This window comes from Gadus macrocephalus, chromosome 12, assembly GCF_031168955.1.
Source record: "Gadus macrocephalus chromosome 12, ASM3116895v1".
NCBI classification, from domain to species: Eukaryota; Metazoa; Chordata; class Actinopteri; order Gadiformes; family Gadidae; genus Gadus; species Gadus macrocephalus.
The window spans coordinates 19,763,203-19,781,560 of NC_082393.1; the positions used below are offsets into that span (position 1 = coordinate 19,763,203).

General features: G+C 44.0%; 2 protein-coding genes and 2 long non-coding RNA genes across 6 annotated transcripts in view; 1 reads left to right on the forward strand and 3 right to left on the reverse strand.

The window, feature by feature from the left end:
- Window positions 1-18,358, reverse strand: part of LOC132469563 (uncharacterized) — a 241,675-nt gene that overhangs the window by 44,386 nt on the left and 178,931 nt on the right. The window lies entirely within an intron of this gene.
- On the reverse strand, window positions 720-11,063 carry LOC132468893 (uncharacterized protein C1orf226). Its single transcript, XM_060066726.1, has 4 exons — window positions 6,599-11,063; window positions 5,782-5,963; window positions 5,473-5,597; window positions 720-4,015 (listed from the first exon to the last, which is right to left on the reverse strand). Exons 2-4 carry the CDS (start codon window positions 5,950-5,952, stop codon window positions 3,442-3,444), a joined length of 870 nt encoding a protein of 289 aa, XP_059922709.1. The 5' UTR covers window positions 5,953-5,963; window positions 6,599-11,063; the 3' UTR covers window positions 720-3,441.
- On the forward strand, window positions 13,646-16,269 carry LOC132468895 (uncharacterized). The gene is made up of 2 exons (XR_009528292.1): window positions 13,646-13,811; window positions 14,505-16,269. It is a non-coding gene; the product is annotated as an uncharacterized LOC132468895 (long non-coding RNA).
- Window positions 18,164-18,358, reverse strand: part of nos1apa (nitric oxide synthase 1 (neuronal) adaptor protein a) — a 90,202-nt gene continuing 90,007 nt past the window's right edge. For 2 of the 3 annotated variants that reach the window (XR_009528291.1, XM_060066719.1), the window contains one exon: window positions 18,164-18,358. This exon is cut by the window's right edge. The gene's annotated coding sequence lies outside the window, so the exon portion shown is untranslated. The other variant, XM_060066720.1, reaches the window with a different exon arrangement.

The following is an 18,358-nucleotide window of genomic DNA, read 5'->3' on the forward strand; positions in this document are numbered from 1 at the left end:
CCCACAGTGCATTGACACACAGCCCTTTATTAGGGCATTCACGAGTCCCAGGGAATCAGCCGTCACATTGCACACACTGGCCTACTTTTAACGGGCGTAGAGCCCTTGACGCTTTTGAAGCAGGACATGAATTTAAACCCCCTAATGCAGTCCGCAACGTAATGCATACAAGGAATCCATCGTTTGTCATGCTTTCCTCGGTTTTTCTTCTGTGATTTTCTAAAGTTCTTCTCTTACAATATATAACGGCTTAAGGTTTTTTTTGGGGGGGGGGGGGGGGGGGGAGCAATTATACTGTGTGAACCTGTGAAGCATTTTTTGAATGTAATGGTGACAAACTGGGACTGTATATATAAATGTGTTGCTGGAATTATTCAATTTGCTTGCCAAACCTGTGTGCCCGAGTTGAATGTGTCTTTTAGTGTTGATTTGAAGGAATTGGGTAAACAAGCATATCCGTCACACGGCTGTATTTTGCCTATCAGCTGAGCTGCCATACCAGTCTGTTTGCTCACTGTGCCAACAAAACCTCACTGCCTCATGGAGATACATACTATTGGTTTGGTTGAATGTTCAACAATCGTGAGCAGGAAGATACGCTACCATGGCTGGAAGGGACAGGAAATGAGAAACATTAGGAGAATTAGGGAAGCAAGCCAGGAAAGCATCATCGCATTGTCAGTGGTCAACCAATCAAAAAAGTCACGTAGCACACAGAATAAGGTGTAAAGATTCATTCATTATTTTTTGATATGTTTACAGCAGTTAATACAAACCCATTGAGCAAATCAGCATCAAGGAGATACTATATAAAAAAATACAATAACATCTGAATTGGACAAATACTTAACATACATGTATCCCCATTCATTCAGCATTAGGTCTATTAGCTTTCAGAAAATCACGTTTCAGTAAAATATATATATTTTGCATTGAATTTGATAATCTAAAATTCTTATTGAATAATCACAGAAATGTCCAGTGTTTGTGTTTACAAGCTGGTGAGAAGCAATTCAGTCTACATTCATTAATCAAATCTAATAAAATGTGATGATCCATTAACAAACAATAAAAAGCACAAAATATAATAAATCATATAAGTCAAATCAAGTTAAAGATTTGATGGAAGTTGAACAGATAACGTGGAAACTATTCTACAAACATATAAATTCAAATTAAATCAAATTCCTTCATTTGTTAGAAAATATTTTTCTATTCACAAAATAACAAACAGTATAAAATATATTCGATGAAAAATGTACACCCTTCATATGATCAGATGTTAAAATACTGTAGTTCACTCATACAAGTATCTATATTGATTCAGTAAAAAGTTAGTCATGCTCTTCCAAATGAATTGCTACCATACAAATATATGTCACATTGGTCCAAACATACAGATTCCTCGAGACAAAAGAAAATTGTATAAATTTTACTTTCAGAGTCAAAGTGTACGTGCATTTCGTTGGGTGTTCGTACGTCAACTGATAAAAACACTCAACACTTTCTTTAGTTGAAGATGAATGATGTTCACGTCAAAATCTCTCCATCCAGATATATGTCTGTATTGACAGCCATATCCTGGGGCATGTACCCCAAACATCCAATATTAAATAACAAGAAGATTTTGGCAGGTTCTTTTGTGTTTCTCATCTTGTATTGGCTTTGTGTTAGCCGTTTTTGTCTCTCAAAACATGATCAATAAATGAAATTAAGGTGAAAATACTCAAGGCTCAAAAGCAACCAAGTACTCAATGAAGAAAACACCTTGATTGTGAATGCCCTTTAGACCGGCTCATTCTTTCTCTCTCAATACCCTTTAATTTCATTGAATTCCCTTCTCTCCACCACGAAAACAAGCATTTCCTTGTGTACTATTGCAGAAATAAGCAGATATTTACTGGCACACAAGGGCATGGGACAAAACGCTTGAATTTCCCCTCACCAACGTAGACGCTGCCCAAAACAACAGCTAGCAGCCAGGTACGAAAAACATGCTTCCACTAAAACCTCACAAGGATCCAGTTTTAGTGATCTTGAGATTATATAATAACAAGACCATGATCTTAATCCACACTTCCAACAGAATACATTATAATATTTACAAATGCATACAAATTTATAAACGATTATTAAAAAGAGTGTTAACTTTGGTATTCATTTCATTATAAGCAATGTCTGAAAAGAGTGTGTGCCCATATAAAAGATTCAGTTGAATATATAATCAAATTCATATGATCCATAATGCTTCTCTTTCCATAAAGATTGCTTATTAAAAATCCCCCCCCCCCCCCCAAAAAAAAAACTTTCCCATCAATGAAATTACCCTTTAATTTTTTTTTTGCTTTGGTCTTGTCATTCCATACGCCCAAAATGAAACCCTACCTCCTTGGTATCTCTCCCCGTCTCCTGCTCGTCAACTCTCGTCCCCCTCCCGTATACTACTAGCAGTTTCAAGGCCAGTCCAGTCCAGTAAACACTGTGTTCTCCGGCACTCTGGAAGCAAGCGGGAGATGTAATCCGGAAGTTAGAGTCACATGAATGTATTGATTGCATTGTGCCTCCTTGATTAGATTGCTAGCCAATGACCCACTGGTCCCCCCCCCGAAGACCGGGCCTGTTGGTGGGGTGTGAGACGCCACTTCAGACAAGGGCGGCCGCCACGTACAAATCAGTGAATAATCACATCTCAGTGGCAGCCTGGCTCTTCAGGCCGGGGGGGAGCAAAAGCTGTGTCCCTCACTACACCTGCGGGCTGACCCCATGATAAACATATCCACATGTTCTCTACTTCACGCACATCTTCTGCAGGCCTAGAAATACCAAGTTAAAACAATGTAATGTGCTTGTTAGATTGACAGCGAGTGCCTTATCAATAATGAAACAGCGGAAAACGTGGACATCTCGGGAATGAGGGCTGCATGGTTGAGACATAATATGATATGAGAGAGAGAGAGAGAGAGAGAGAGAGAGAGAGAGAGAGAGAGAGAGAGAGAGAGAGAGAGAGAGAGAGAGAGAGAGAGAGAGAGAGAGAGAGAGAGAGAGAGAGAGAGAGAGAGAGAGAGAGAGAGAGAGAGAGAGAGAGAGAGAGAGAGAGAGAGAGAGAGAGAGAGAGAGAGAGAGAGAGAACGGATGGCAGGTCTCAACCATTCCCGCCTCCGGAGGGCAAATTACATATTCAAGGATTATAAATATTTCAGTAACCTCGGGGTGGGTTGACTGCTCCTTAAAGCCGCTTAAGTGTAATAAAAACATAATAGTATCATCAGATATATATAAAAAAAACACAGCTAGCCCCAATCCTTTGTGCCGTTGTCCCCCCCCCCCCCCCCTCTGGGGTCCCACTCCAGCTACTCAAAGGACAGCAGGTCCGGGTGGCGCTCTGCCTCGTCCGCGTTCCTCTCCACGCTCCTGCAGGGGGCGCCGCCCGCGCTCCCGTTCTCAAGCAGCAGCAGCTCCTCCCCCGTGCCGATCCGGTAGTGCCCTTTCCCGGGGCAGGGAGCGGACGCCTGCCTGGCCTCCTCCCGGGACCCACACGGGGGGTCCTTGTGGATGAGGTCCGGAACCGAGTGCTGAAGCTGGGTCGGCGTCGGAGGCCCCTGGTGCTTCTGGGCTTCGAGCCGGCCCTCCGACTCCAGGATGTCCTCCCAGTTGTTCTCCTGCCCCCTGCTGGTCAACCAGTTCACCTTCTGGTTCTGGTCGCACCTCTCGGCCTCCCCCTCCCCCTCCCCCCCCCTCCTCCTCCTGATCTCCCTGTCCCGGCCCCGGGCCCCCCCCCGCCTCCACCTCGGCCTCCTGACTGAGCAGGGGCGTCCGGTCGGGGGCGGTCAGGGGGGAGGAGGGGGACGGGGACGGGGAAGGGTCCGGGGCGTCGGGCGCTGGGACCACCGGGTCGGAAGAGATCATCATGTCCCGGGTGGTCTTGAGGGCGCGCGGGAGCCGCTTCCTGCCGGTGGGCGGCGGGGGGTCTAGCCGGGGGAAGGCGTCGAAGGCCCGGGAAGAGGAGGAGTCGTGGCTGTGGCGGGAAGAGGGAGGGCGGGAAAGGGGGGGGAAGAAGGGGTGAACCAGGGAGAAAGGGCAGGGGAGACGGAGGGAGTGAGGAAGTGACAGCACGAGACGGTACCAGAGAGGGGAGATGAAGGGAGATGTTAGGTTGTCGCATCCTTTGCGTGGAGCACCGTCTTGAACCGGAGTCGCATCGCCCTAGCGATAGGGAACAACTTCTTGTTACCTCAGCAGGATCTGTCCCGTGAGCTGACGGATATAATGATGTAATCATCACTGGCTAACAAAACCGACATCTAGGCTAGCCAAACATGTCTGATGTTTGATGCAAGCACAGTTTTCCTTTTGGTGTTCTCCCTTCTATGACAGAAAAGCTTCCAGCCTGGGAAAAGCTTCTCCTCACAGCTTATTTAAATATATATTTGAGATAGAGGACAGAAGATAAGGGTATAGCCTGCAAAACAGATGATACTTAGAAATGCAATTTCCCTTTTCATTGTGGTTGAAAGGTTAGGGTACACAATAAGAAACACGTTGACTTATGGTAATGCCTTTTGCTTTGAGGAGTTACTATGTCACTTTGCACAATCTGGGTCCAGAGCAAACACCGTAGAGCATTGGCTGACACAAAGAGACCTTAAAAACAAGCAAAGAAGCAATTATGTCTTTAAGCCAGGTAATAATGAGACAGGATTTATTATGTTCGTTAATGTTTATGTCTAAGTTGTTTGTCTTGCGACTGATTAAACAAAAAACGAATTGGTTTTCCATCGGACTAAATATTCGTTTTGACTTCAGGTCCTCCCTTTGTGATTTTGTCGGCATTGGTCTGCACAGAACTGACTGAATTAGAGAGCACGGTTCCATGATTCTATCAAGCTGTGAATGAATTGTTTCATTCTATAAACATTTGGTGACTCTCATTAATTTTCAACAAAAGCAAGAAGCTGCAGTGAAAAAAAGCCCTAGCATTAAGCTTAGGTCAGACTAGACCCCATCTGCTTGCAAAATAATCACAAGTTAACGTTCTAAAACGGAGCCTTTCATTGGGGTGCATATGTGGATATTGCAGCGGCTGAGACAGCTGGGGGCACTTACACTGACTTATGCCAGGCGTTGGCAGCTGGCAAGGCACCGGCTCATCGGAAAAAAAAAAACGGAGAGAAAAAACTACAGGGAATGTATTTCACTCTGCGATTCGACACGGTGAATCTCTTGAGACACCGTGCAACAGCTTCAGATGCTCTGCAAGGAACCATTTGGCACCACCGCAGCTTTCTCTGAAGCCTTCTAAAACCATTACGCCTCGTCCACCGCCACGAATCTGTGATCGGAACGGGGCTTTAAGTAACAACAAATTGAGCAGCCCTGCAGCTGTGTATCAGGTTATATTGTAATGCAGTGGCCAGCTGCCTGCGGGATTGAGTGGATTCCGCCATTCGATCTGGATTGGGTTGCTTCCCGTACCTGTTGACAGCCGACTGGTTGACCTGGTCCAAGCAGCTCCACACAGCTCCTACGTTCTTGTTGACCTCCGTCACGCCGATGTCCCCCAGGTGGCTCTGCTCCTTCCTCCTCAGGAGGTCGTTCACCTGCGGTCAGGGACGGGAGAACAGCACGTCACGCGTCTGTGAGACGGAAGACTGGACTGGGCGGTGTTAGAGCAACCGCTTTACTGGGACCTGTGTGTACGCAGGCTTAACGTAGGCCCGCTGCTGGAGCGTCCTTGGAGACTGCTTCCATGACCGTTGTCAAGTATGTGGTGCGGTGCTGTACCTTTGCCCCGACCGCCTTGCCCAAATTGATGGCGTTCTTCAGCCTCTGCTGGCCGCCGGAGGGCGACGAGTCCAAGGTGGGCTGCGGAGGGCCTGTGGCGCGGCGGGCCGAGGGCTGGCCCAGCCTGGGGCTCTGGTTAATCTGATGCTGGGCAACCGAGTTCTCAAACATGCTCTGATCAACTGCAGGGGAGAGAGGGTGGAGATGAAGAGATTGAGAGAGAGAGAGATTGGAGGACAGATGGAACAAGGAAGGGAGGAAGAGAGAAATTGGAGAGACAGAGGTTAGCACAAACATTTTGTTGACAGGGGAAATTGCCATATCATTGCATCAACATATCATCATAGAAACATTAAGGGAAAGGCAAACGGATCATTATCAAAAACGGTATGTGGAAATGAAAATGGATTAAAACTGGATAATGAAACAAACCCATATCATCTCCTCCATACATTAGAAAGGCATTGGTGCAGTGTTGACTACTATATTATAGGATGGTTCAATTGGAATTGGTCACAATGGACTGGCAATATGGTACCAGATGGAGAGAGTCGGTTGGGGACTCTGTATTGAGCTCATACAAAGGGAAATGTTTGCAGACAAAATGCAAACAAAAGGAAAAGATTACTCAACAAAGGCAGACAAACATAAAGTTGGCCACCAAATAATGTGGGTTGGCAGTGTTCAGAAATTGGACGAGGGGGAAAGGGATTTTGGACAAAAAGCAAGAAAACCAAATGTGTATCCAAATAATAAGAGGAGATACACACAATGAATGGAGCGGGTTCAGCAGAGGACAAGGAACATCAAGCCTTACCTTGCTGAAAGAAACGTCTCTCGGAAAGCGTTTGAGTAAAACACAAAATTGGCTTCAGTTTTGGTTAAAGTTAGGTGGAACTGAAGCAACAGACACCACTCACACCCGACACAAAGGAAAGGGACATGTCATTCTGTTGTCGGAGAACGACGACAATCTAAAAGTAGAGGTCTATCAAGCACATATTCCTGATAAAACAAAACAATACCCGATCAGATGGCTTGCGGCGGTTCCATAATGGCTTTTTGTTTAAATGTCCCTAAGCCAGAGGAGATAACCATAACACTGGGACGTTTCTACATTCCCTTGTCTCTAGAAAACGCAGTGGAGTCTGTCAGACACAGATTAGTGTAGAGAAGGTAACCTTGGCCCGGGCCCATATGTGATCAACGAAGCAAAGTTATTATTCCAGCCGCCTCCCTGCTGTTAAGCCTTTGAAAATACATGAGCTGAGGAGGATTCTGGTTACATGGTGATCACTATGATTAGATAGAGGTTATTTAGAGGAGGACATGTTATTAGAGGAAACACAGAGTGATCGGTAAGAGATCGGATATAAGAGAGACAGAGATCGGATATGAAAGACAGAAATCGGATATGAGAGAGCGAGAGAGCGAGAGTAAAAAACAGGAAAAGGGATGGCTGGAACGAGAAAGGAATCCGAGAGGCAGAGATGAGCAAATATCGTGTGTTGACCGGGGAACTTGGCAAGGGAGAGCGAATTGAAATTGAATGAGTGAAAGTAAAAAGTGAATGAGACAGGGACAGGATGAGTGTAAGGACGCCTGTACTTTACCATATAAATACATTACAGTTCCCCGTGCAAAAAGCCACCAGACCTCAATGTTAATAACTGTCAGGGAAGAACCGCAGAGCACAAAGCACCGCCAGGACATGCAGTGCATGGCATTATAGAGTCAATAACATTGCATGCTTGTGTGTGTGAGTGTGAGGGCTCGGAGTGAGACGTGCGGTATGGAGATGAGTCTATGTTTGGGGGCTTCGAGATAAAGACCCCGATGGCGGCATCCATTCAGGCCCTTCCAGACATGCCCCCCACTCCACTGGCCCCACGCCACCAGCTCATCTGCACTGATGTTTGCGAAACATAATGATGGCATCAATCATGGCTGAAGGACATTGAATATGAAATCCCTCAAGATCAATTCAGCTTTAATGAGCACGCTGTGAACTATTCCTATCGATTTGGTTCTGACAATGGGGGTAACATTTTAACCCCGCAATTTGTCCTTTCTATAATACATATACATATATAAATATAATACATATTTACCCTAAAGACGTGATGGTTCTACTGATTACACACATCACCTCCATTAGTCCTGCTCTCATACAACCACACACTGATGTGATCCACCACCACCATTACTCACAACCCCAGTCCTACCTACCAAGAACAGCTTCCCGGACCCCTCAGAATGCGTGCGCACACACGCACACGCACACACCCACACACACACACACACACACACACACACTTACTTCTCGGAAGGGCAGTGGAGGGAGAATTTGATGTACCAATCCACCTGGCTCTATAAATGTTGACATTATAAACAACAAAATAAAGAACAAAAAGAAGAGAAACACCTGGCTCCTATCTGCATAGAATGTGTGTTCATTTAAAAAAAAAAAAAAATGTTATATTGTACAGTGGCATAGCATGGATTGTAAAGCATAGCTTCGAAAAAATAGCGCTTTCATGTCTATCAACGATGAAGAAATAAACCTGGTTACAAATCTGTCAATTCAAGTTGTAAATATGAACATTTTATGCAGCCAATTATAGCATAAATCTGTGTGTGTGCACGAGTGCATTCATTTACGCGCGTGTGTGTGTGTGTGTGTGTTACATACTTTCTCTTAATTACAAGAGTGCTTCAGGGACTCAATCTGTAATAATATGTGTTCATTAAAAAATAATTACATTTAATTCCCTCTCTGCCACAAAAAGTGTCAGTAAGTGGTCTTTACAAGTGAGCTGCTTCAAAGGGCAAAAACTGTGATATTTGATTCCGACCATTATTAATATCCACTTCATGTACAATGACAATTTCTGAACCAGATGCCGAAATACGCCAAGGCTCCAACCTAACGGAAGCTGAACTTTCTTGATTCCTTGTCGTCCCACCGGAGGTGTATTAAACCGCTTTCACACATGCGGTCTTACCATGCAAAGGAACATGTCCTGCATGGGGTTCTGTATACATGGTAACAGGTATCTGCACTGTCAATTTGGCAAGACCTAGTGACAGTTGGGCAGCAATGGGTCAGGAGGAAGAGCGGATTGGCTGGTAACCATGCAAGGTTGCAAGTTAGAGTGTCAAGGTTTCCCTGAGCAAGGCACCTACCCCTCAGTGCTCCCGACGGGCTGGCTGTCACCTTGCAGGGCTGACGCAAGACACTTCACACATCTCCACCAGACCCTGCAGATGGTTTTGAATACACTACAGTTTCCCTTAATATGCCGATGCTTCTTCAGTTGATTCGATAATAATATCAACAGAGCTTAATTTGCTTACGATCAAGTATCCTTCTATGAAGAATAGCTGTAAACTGGACTGATCCTGAAATAAGCAAGCTCCTCTCAGTCCGTGACTTTAATGGCGTCCAGCATCCATAACTGTCATGCAATGTGTGAAAGGACGCAAGACGGCAATGTTCCAGCACGTAGCCGCATGTGTGAATAGTAAAAATACGTTGTGGTGACTGAAAGGTTATCCCAGTAAGTACTCATTTATTGACATGGGAGCTGAACAAAAGTGGATGCGCATGACGCTTGTGCTTTATGCTTGTGCTATAGGCTTCGGTGTGTTTCAGCAATGTCAAAGTGTAATAGCACCAAAATGTAAGAATTTGTATTTTCTGGTTGGATGACCCTACAATTTGAGTGCAGTACAGTTTTACACCGCCCCTTTCATTTACATTTACATTTAGCAGACACTTTTATCCAAAGCGACTTACAATAAGTACATTTGTCATAAGAAGTGAAACAATATATCGCTGTCAGTACAGTAAAGATGTTCATAGAACCAAGTGCAAGTACTAACAATTGCTAGGCTAAGCCATTCCCTGTGTACAGCAGTGATAGCAGCTACTGCAGACGCTACACAATTAAGTGCTATAAATAAGTGCGCACAATAAGTGCGTACATTAAGTGCCAGGACGTACAACATACAATGGTGGCCAGAAGGGGCTGGGTGGCTATGCAGAGTCGAGGTGAACTCTATACAGGTGGGTTTTGAGTCTTTTGCGGAAGCTGGTGAGCGACTCTGCAATCCTGACATCAGCAGGGAGCTCGTTCCACCACTGAGCTCCCAAAACAGAGAAAAGTTGTGACTTTGCTGACCGACCTTTGCTTGCTCTTAGCGATGGCGGTAGCAGACATCCAGCTGAGGTAGTTAAGCGGGGGGATCGAGTTTGGTTGTGTGGCTTGACCAAAGCTTGGAGATAGGCAGGGGCAGTTCCATTGACTGCCTTGTATGCCAGTACCATCATCTTGAATCTGATGTGAGCTGATACAGGGAGCCAGTGGAGGTCCCGGAAGAGGGGGGTCACAAGGGAGAACTAAGGTAGGTTGAACACGAGGCGCGCTGCCGCATTCTGGATGCTCTGCAAGGTTTAATCGCAGTGGCAGGGAGTCCAGCCAGGAGCGAGATGCAGTAGTCGAGGCGGGAGATGACCAGTGATTGGACTAGAAGCTGAGCTGCTTCCCTTGTGAGGAAGGGCCGGATCCTGCAGATGTTGTAAAGTGCAAATCTGCAGGATCGGGCCACCGCGGTGATGTTTGCGGTGCAGCATAACTGATTGTCCAGTACCACACCGAGGTTTCTAGCAGTTAAAGGAGATACAGTGATGTTCTCAACAGTGACCAGAAAGTCCATGTGTGGGAAATCTTTCCCTGACATTAGGAGCTCAGTCTTGTTGAGGTTAAGCCTCAGGTGATGGGCAGTTGTCATTCAGATATGCGTGTTGCAATCAGGGCTTTGTCAGATGAGGGAAAAGAGAGAAATAGCTGAGTGTCATCAGCGTAGCAGTGATAGGAAAAGCTGTGTGATGTAATTACAGAGCCCAGAGATCTGGTATAGAGGGAGAACAGAAGAGGCCCCAGTACAGAGCCTTGAGGGACACCAGTTTCAAGCGTGCAAGGTTTGGACAAGGAGCGATTTCATACTGTTATAGCCAGCTGTACCTGCGCATAAGGGAAAGCTCTTTTCCTCTTTGTTCATTTCGCCTTCGCCGTGATATCTGTCCTAGGGATGCAAGAAATAACCAGAAACTTTGATCAAATACGCAGTATAAATGCCCCCTTCTCCTCGACCGCTAGACACACCAGAATTTAGTTCCTTGCGTCGGATGTAATTCAGAGCTTGAATATCTTATGAATGTCCAATAAGTTTCTAACTTGAAAAGAAGCCCATTTCAGACTACATAAACTGCTATTGAGGTGTGTGATTATTTTAATACAAAACTCCAGTAGCATTATGCCGCTATAAACGTCACTTTCGGTTTTGTTGATGGGCTGTTCCTGGCGGGCGGTCATTAATGTAAACCTTGTCGTATGAGGAAGGACTTAATATGCAACGACAAAGGCTATATTTTAGACCACTTCATTATATAGCCCTCTTCGGCACTTTGTGCAAGTCAGTGTACCATCAAAAAGATGTTAGAAGTGTAATTTCAAGAAAAAAAAAAGGGAAATTGTAGTGCTCCAATAGCTGTGAAAGAGAAAAAGCAGGAGGCAAAAAAAGAATAAAACGAAAGGGAGAATAAAGAAAGAACAAGAGAAAGAAATACCAAAAAAGAGAGCAAAAGAAAGAAAGAAAGAAAACAAACCAAATTGCAATCAAATACACGGAACGGACAGCAGGAAGACAGGCCCCGAGGCATTCATGACAATAAATGAGCACGTTGGCACAAACGGTGTGTTCCCCAAAGTGGTAGCACCGCTAATAATAAACAAAGAAAAAAAAAGTGATTGTGAATGCGCTGTCCACTCGTATCATCAGACACATTCATGCTACGAAAATCGAGCCTCACATTGGGAACAAAGGAACTAACCGTGATCATGTACGATACCTGGAACAAGAAGGGCATTTTGTCAAGCTTGTTAAGCTCCGAAAAACAAATTGGGAGAGAAGCTAACTGTACAACCGTTCAGAGCACGAGAGAAACTAGACCATGTTCCAAATTGCTGACAGATTCATTAATGCTTTATTGCTATACAAGATTTTCAACCTTTTCACTGCCGCCATCACTTTTGTCAGAACCTATTTGTAACTCTTTCAGTGAAGTGATTATTTGTGTTTATTATATATAAAAATATATATAATATATATATATATATTTTTTTTGTTTGAAACATGAACGCCACATTGAGAACATTTACATCGATTTCTTCTCAAGATTTACAAGTAGCCTTGCCGTTTCCATTTGCTTTTAAAATCTCCTCACATTTGAGAGAGAGCCTTGTTATCTGTACATCCTTTGGAACCGTACACAATTAATCACTGACGATCACAGCCTCATATTTAATGCGGATCTCTCCACACTGCAATCCTGGTGCAGTTTGCTGCAATAAAGATCTGACTGATGAAGTGGCTGGAAGTGAGAGGATTAGTCTTTAACATCAGATCTGCTGTCACAGAGCCAAGCAGAGTGCCAGAAGCACCAGCCTCTTCTGGCTGTTAGTGGCTTATCCAAAGCCATTTAGTATGCAGGCATGGCATGGCTTGCCGAGCACGAGCACACGTGCACACACACATGACCAAACACACGACCAAATGCATTGTTTGCTTACTGCTGCGATATCTTTTAATGATCATCTCCTCTCTTTGTCTGTCTTCCACCGCATCTCCTACACACACACACACACACACACACACACACACACACACACACACACACACACACACACACACACACACACACACACACACACACACACACGTCAGTTGTTTGAAATGAGAGCTGGGGCTTGAATTGTTCTTAATTTTTTACACATATGACCAGACAAGGAGCTCATTACTTTATGAATGAAGGAAAGAGGTGGGATTGAGATGGGGCCGAACGTGTGTGTGTATGTGTTTGTGTGTGAGCTGATGGACAGGCTGTCGTTGGAGTGACGGCAGACTATCCTTACTCCCTCGGTCTGAATCAAAACATTATTGACTCATCACATCAGTGGCAATGAGTGATTGACATTGACAGAGAGAGCGAAAATGAGACAGAGACAAAGACCAAGAGAGAGACAGAGCAGAGAGAGTGTGTGTGTGTGTGTGTGTGTGTGTATCGGTGTCTTTGTATGTGTGTGTGTGTATCGGTGTCTTTGTCTGTGTCTGTGTTTGTCTGCGTGCGTGCGCATGTCTGTCTCCATGCAAGGGTATGCAATGTGTTTTCTCTTAATTACAAGCGGGCCTCAAGAACAACATCTTTATGTTTGTCTTCAAGAATTAAAGAGGAGGTTCATGTGTCTTCTTGGAGGTAACCATAAATCACCCTCCTCCCTCCATCATGCCCTTCCTCTAGTTCCGCTGATGCTTACAACTATTCCCAGGCAGATTTGCTTTCAAACTTCATATTGATGCATGCTCTCTAAAAGTCAAACTAATAGCTACGCTTATTCGGCAAAGCCCTGCGGACATACTTATCAGTACGGACATTGCACTCATGAAAATCACAGGACCGACATGGAATACAAGACATTTGACAGATTCAGACAGCCAGTCTTTTCAACATTTAGTTATATTCTCATCTCAAACTGGAAGGACAGCATAGGCGTAGCGGCCATATACATTGGGGGGTACAAGTCCCCCCCAATGTTCAGATATGCCCAAAATGTCCCCCCCAATAAATCGCTGGGAATAGGGATATAGCAATTCAATATTTCGATGGGTAGAACACTTAGGTTTTCCCTGAAGTACACTCCGATCCCTGAACGCATCTCTGCACACAGTGTGCGCCGCACACCCTAATAACTCAATCCGATTCTATCTACAGCTCTTACAGCCAATGAGAATTATAGCTAGCTAGCCAATGGGATAGATCCATGATTTGATTCGTCCCCGCACGTGCGGCTCGGTGACGGTGACTTGTCGCTCGATTGCATTGGTCATCAACCGTCTTTTTTACATGACCACGGAATCAAAAACATCAACAACAGCAAATGAGTGGCGTGTTACGATCGAAAACACAGGTACGTTTTGAATCTTTTGATAGTGTCTCTCAAATTTCGTGGGTTTTTGTCGCTTCTCTAGCGAGCAGCATCATTAGCTATGTGTTACCTATGTAATAAGCCAGCTAGATGACGTTGGCCCCGGCCCCATTCCGTAATTCCAACGCCTCATTATGCCTACGTCTCAATGTTCCGAAATGTTCCCCATTAGATCTAAATGCATGGGCAGTTTGGTTTTAAATGTGCTGGGGACAGAGATGCATTCGGAAGTGCATTTTCAGAAGTGCTGGGTACAATCGTACCCAGCACTCGTTTTTCTCTCTTTAGTGCAGTCTGTCTGGCACGTTTTATGAAGAAAACGTTTCCAAAAAGTATCAGACATATGACCCACTATGTTCTGCTCTATGTATCCAATGTTGACAACGTGACATGACATGGCTAAGCTACCAACATAAACAAGAGGAGCTAGGAAAGGAAATGAACTGCTTGTTCAAGTTCAGAAGGGGCAAACGTGTGGCTAAACTACACACAGCACTACAAAAGTTGTCAAGATTGTATTTGGTGCTGCTTAGTGTGAGAGAGAGAGCGAGAGAGACAGAGAGAGGCCTGATTCACAAATTAACAAATGCCAGTGACAGTAAAGGTGTTGGCAAGCTGTAACAAATATGCATTAGAAACCTTTGCTGGTTTAAGTGAATTCACCATCCTCTTTAGGGTAACTAGGCTTGGAGGTGTGGAGAGCGAAAGAGAGGAGAAGAGAAAGGAATTGGGAGTAGGAGAAGGGAGGTAAGGATGATAGTAGAATCTCATGTAAGCAAGGCCTGTCTCAAAATTGGCTCATTGTCGCACACACGCACTTGTGTATGTCACCATGGGTAAATCTTTCAAATGCACTGTAGGCCTACGAAGTGCACACCCATTCACAGCACTCCATTTTAGGAACTATCAATGTTGTACATTGTAACAACAAGCCTGCGTGAAGTTTTAACTTGTCTCTCATGATGTTAGTGCTGCTTGTGTTATTTCACAGTCGTCATGAGCAAGAGGAAGCAAGAGGGTTGCAGAGACATTCGGCAATGTTTTGCCTCGTCTCAGAAAAGAAGCAAAGTAAAGAGGGGTGAGAAAATGAGAAGTGTTAACCTATCAGTTGTAGCATTACAGTACAGTAGAGTTAATAGACTACAAAAAACTAGTCATAGAATTATTGTCATTCAGATCAAAAGTGGTTTGTTGACTATCTGAGAAAGGAACAGTACTTGTTATCTGATAATAATTCTTCCCTGTGGCATGTTCACTTTGGTGTGTTCAGAATAAAGAGAGTGAAGCACAGAGAGAGCAAGAACGTTTGGAGGATGAAAGCAGTGTGTGTCAATCTGGTAGTGACATAGAGGTGAGTAGCCTAAGAGAGGAGTTCTGGAAACTAGTAGATCCTTGGCTTTTCCTATGTTCAATGCACGTTCAATGCAATTTGTAAGTTACTTTGGATAAAAGCGTCTGCAAAATGATTGTCAAAGAGTAAATATCAATGGTTTAAACCGAATTGTGACATTAGAGCAGAATGCTGTTGGCATTGGCACTGATGTCTATGGTGTGTTTCAGTAGTCTACTGGTAAATACTAGTTTGCTGATATCTGTGATATTATTCCTTCCATGTTTCCTCTGTTGTGTTCAGAGTAGAGCTAGTGAGCCAGCGGGAGAGACAGAAAGTTTGGAGGATGAAAGCACAGGGTTTGTCAATCTCGTGGTGGCATAGAGGTGAGTCGCCTAAGAGAGGAGTAAATATGAAAGGTTAAGACCGAATCATGACACTCAAGCAGAATCCTTTTAACACACATGTATATAGTGAAGGGTTGTCAAAAAAATGGTTACACTAATCGATTAAAATTAAAAATAATAATATCAGATTAGATACTTATGTGCAACAGTATCGATAATAAATCGCTGTCTTCATCATCTTCATCTCTTTTTTTTTCTCGCCTCCTTCAGTTGACACACAACTTTACACGGCAGCCTTGTGTTGCTAATATAGCAACATAATAATTATTAAGTCAAGTCTCATTCAAAGTTACAAAACATTGTACAATGTATGTCTTCATAGATTAATCCATAACTAATCAGAAAACATTTAGGTTACGTCCTTGACCTGTCTAATTCTTTAACAGTGCATCATTCAATACGGCTAATGGTTTCACCATGAGATTAGCTCAGTGCGCTCTCTCGTGAAACTCATCTATGTACTTATTAAACAAGTGGTTGAAAATATCAGAAAATCTACGTTTTCTGAGGGGTAACAAAAGTTTTGGGGTGACTTCCATTTAGGTCCATGAGATAGATGCATCTGGTTGGGTTTTACTCAACATTGGCAAATGTGATGGTTATGCAATAAAAAATGTAATGGAAGTAAGAACTGGCTGGATTTTGTGTCCTTGTTGTGGTGGTGCAGGTGTTTGTTTGTGCGTGTTTTGTAAAAAAGACAAAACATCAATGAATGTCATGTGGAAAAAAAGAACTGACTGGATTGGTTGAAATATTGAGGAGCACAAAATGTTATATTTAATTTAAAAAGTAAAGGAAAACAGAGCTCTGAAGTATATGTGTGTCAACCTTTTCCTAATTTCAAGTCTTCCACACTCCCAGACTGCTTGGTCACATCCAGTATTAAAGTGTTTGAAACATCCATCCCTAAAAAGGTCTTCAAAATTAGGTGCTAGGTATTGAGATTTTGCTCTCAGAGTGCACCAGATTAATGCATGTTCAAAATCTTTGCCTGGGGGGGGGGGGGGCGGACTCCGCCCCCAGTCATTTGTCCCCCCCAATGTTGAAACCATGGCTACACCTCTGAAGGACAGTTTGGGCATTCATCCCCCTTCTGAAAAACGTCCGTCACACACATAGGCAGGGGTGTCTTTGGGGATGTTAAAGAACAGCAGAGACACAGGCACAGACAGTATGGCAGCAAAAGCAGATGTAGAGGACGGATTGAGAAGGCCACATTGAAGGACAGAGAGAGAGGAAGGAAAAAGAGAAGGAAAAATGAAGATACAAAATCCATACATTCACTGAAGGATGGGGGTGACAGAGGGAAAAGAAGCGGCCGCAGGTCAGGTATTTCATCTGTGTCTTCATTCATATCCTCATCGGACATGCGCACACACACATACACACACCAATAGTTATGGCTTAGTCAGCCTTGTGCAATCCGGTACTTGGTTGTCCAAGACACGATGCGCTCTCCTCATTAGGCCTAGAGCTTGGTTTTCAAAGGCGTCTCCCCCCCCCACCCCCAGGTCATCAATTTCCACATCAACGTTTTTTTTTGTGTGCATGTGTGATAACCTCCCACTCCTGAACTCATGAACTAAACAGCCTCTGACAACCTCTACCCTCCTGAGAGGAGGTTCTGTGAATAGCTATGCATCTGTGGATGTTTTGACCTTATTTAAAGTTTAAAATGGTATAACTCATTTTAGCTACCTCAGAAATCACTGTGTCAAACAGTGACACAGTGATTGCATCCATCGTAAGCAACCAGTTCAGTAAACTATCGATGCAGGGAGAACAATCTAATTTCCATAACCTTTGTATTACACATTTTGAATAAACCCATGATTGGTTTGAAAGGACTCGGAGCTACTTTGATTTACACTTTTTGCTTCACTCTGTAGGAGTAGTACCACAAGGTATATTGATACATATTTGCAAGAGCGCACCATTCCACTCGGGTTGGCAGCCTGAACTCTTCCCCAGCCCAATCGATTGCTGCCTCTGCAGTCCAAACAGTTAACCCTTGGTCGCAGAGCTTCTGAGGGGTGACTGGTAAGGGGGGCCAGGAGATGGACGATCAATAGCAAGCGCCTAGTGGCGCCGTCAAAACACTGACCGTAGGAATGATGGGCCCCAGACAGCACTCTTATGCAATTAATTGACTCTGGGAATTGAAAAAAATATATATATTTGATATATAAGAGAGAGAAAAAGAAAGAAAAGAAAGAAAGAAAGAAAGAAAGAAAGAAAGAAAGAAAGAAAGAAAGAAAGAAAGAAAGAAAGAAAGAAAGAAAGAAAGAAAGAAAGAAAGAAAGAAAGAAAGAAAGAAGTTGCTTAGAGGATTATTAAATAAATAACATATCACAGCATTGATACGTATTCTACTCTGCTAATTTGCAACTCAATAGAAATGGGCCCGTCCCGAGGTTTGGGAAGGCTAGTCTAGATATATCAGTCTGGACAAGGTTAGATCATTAGATGTGAGAAGAGGCTATCCAGATATACAATTATTTGTACCGCTCCTTTACTTATAAAGGCGAGAACCCTTGCTGTGGACACAGGGTGACAGAACAGAGCCCCCCCCCCCCTTCAGAACAGCCTTTTAAAGTCTGCCCCGTCTCAGGGGGTGAACTGTGGTACAGATCTGCTGCATCCAGTCATTGGAGAAGTCATGGTTTTGACTTTTGCAAAGTTAAAGGTTTGTTCTGATTTTTGAACATCACATTTTAGGTTGGAGATATTGGTCGATAACTAGAGTAATAGTTGAATCATTTTAGCTCCAAAACACATACCCTACCCTGGTA

Coding starts and splice junctions, on each gene's coding strand:
- LOC132468893 (XM_060066726.1), bottom strand. CDS start 5,952: ATGTTTGAGAACTCGGTTGCCCAGCATCAGATTAACCAGAGCCCCAGG. Junction 5,598..5,781: donor GCAAGGCGGTCGGGGCAAAG/GTACAGCACCGC, acceptor CCCTGACCGCAG/GTGAACGACCTCCTGAGGAG. Junction 4,016..5,472: donor AACCAGTCGGCTGTCAACAG/GTACGGGAAGCA, acceptor TTCCCGCCACAG/CCACGACTCCTCCTCTTCCC.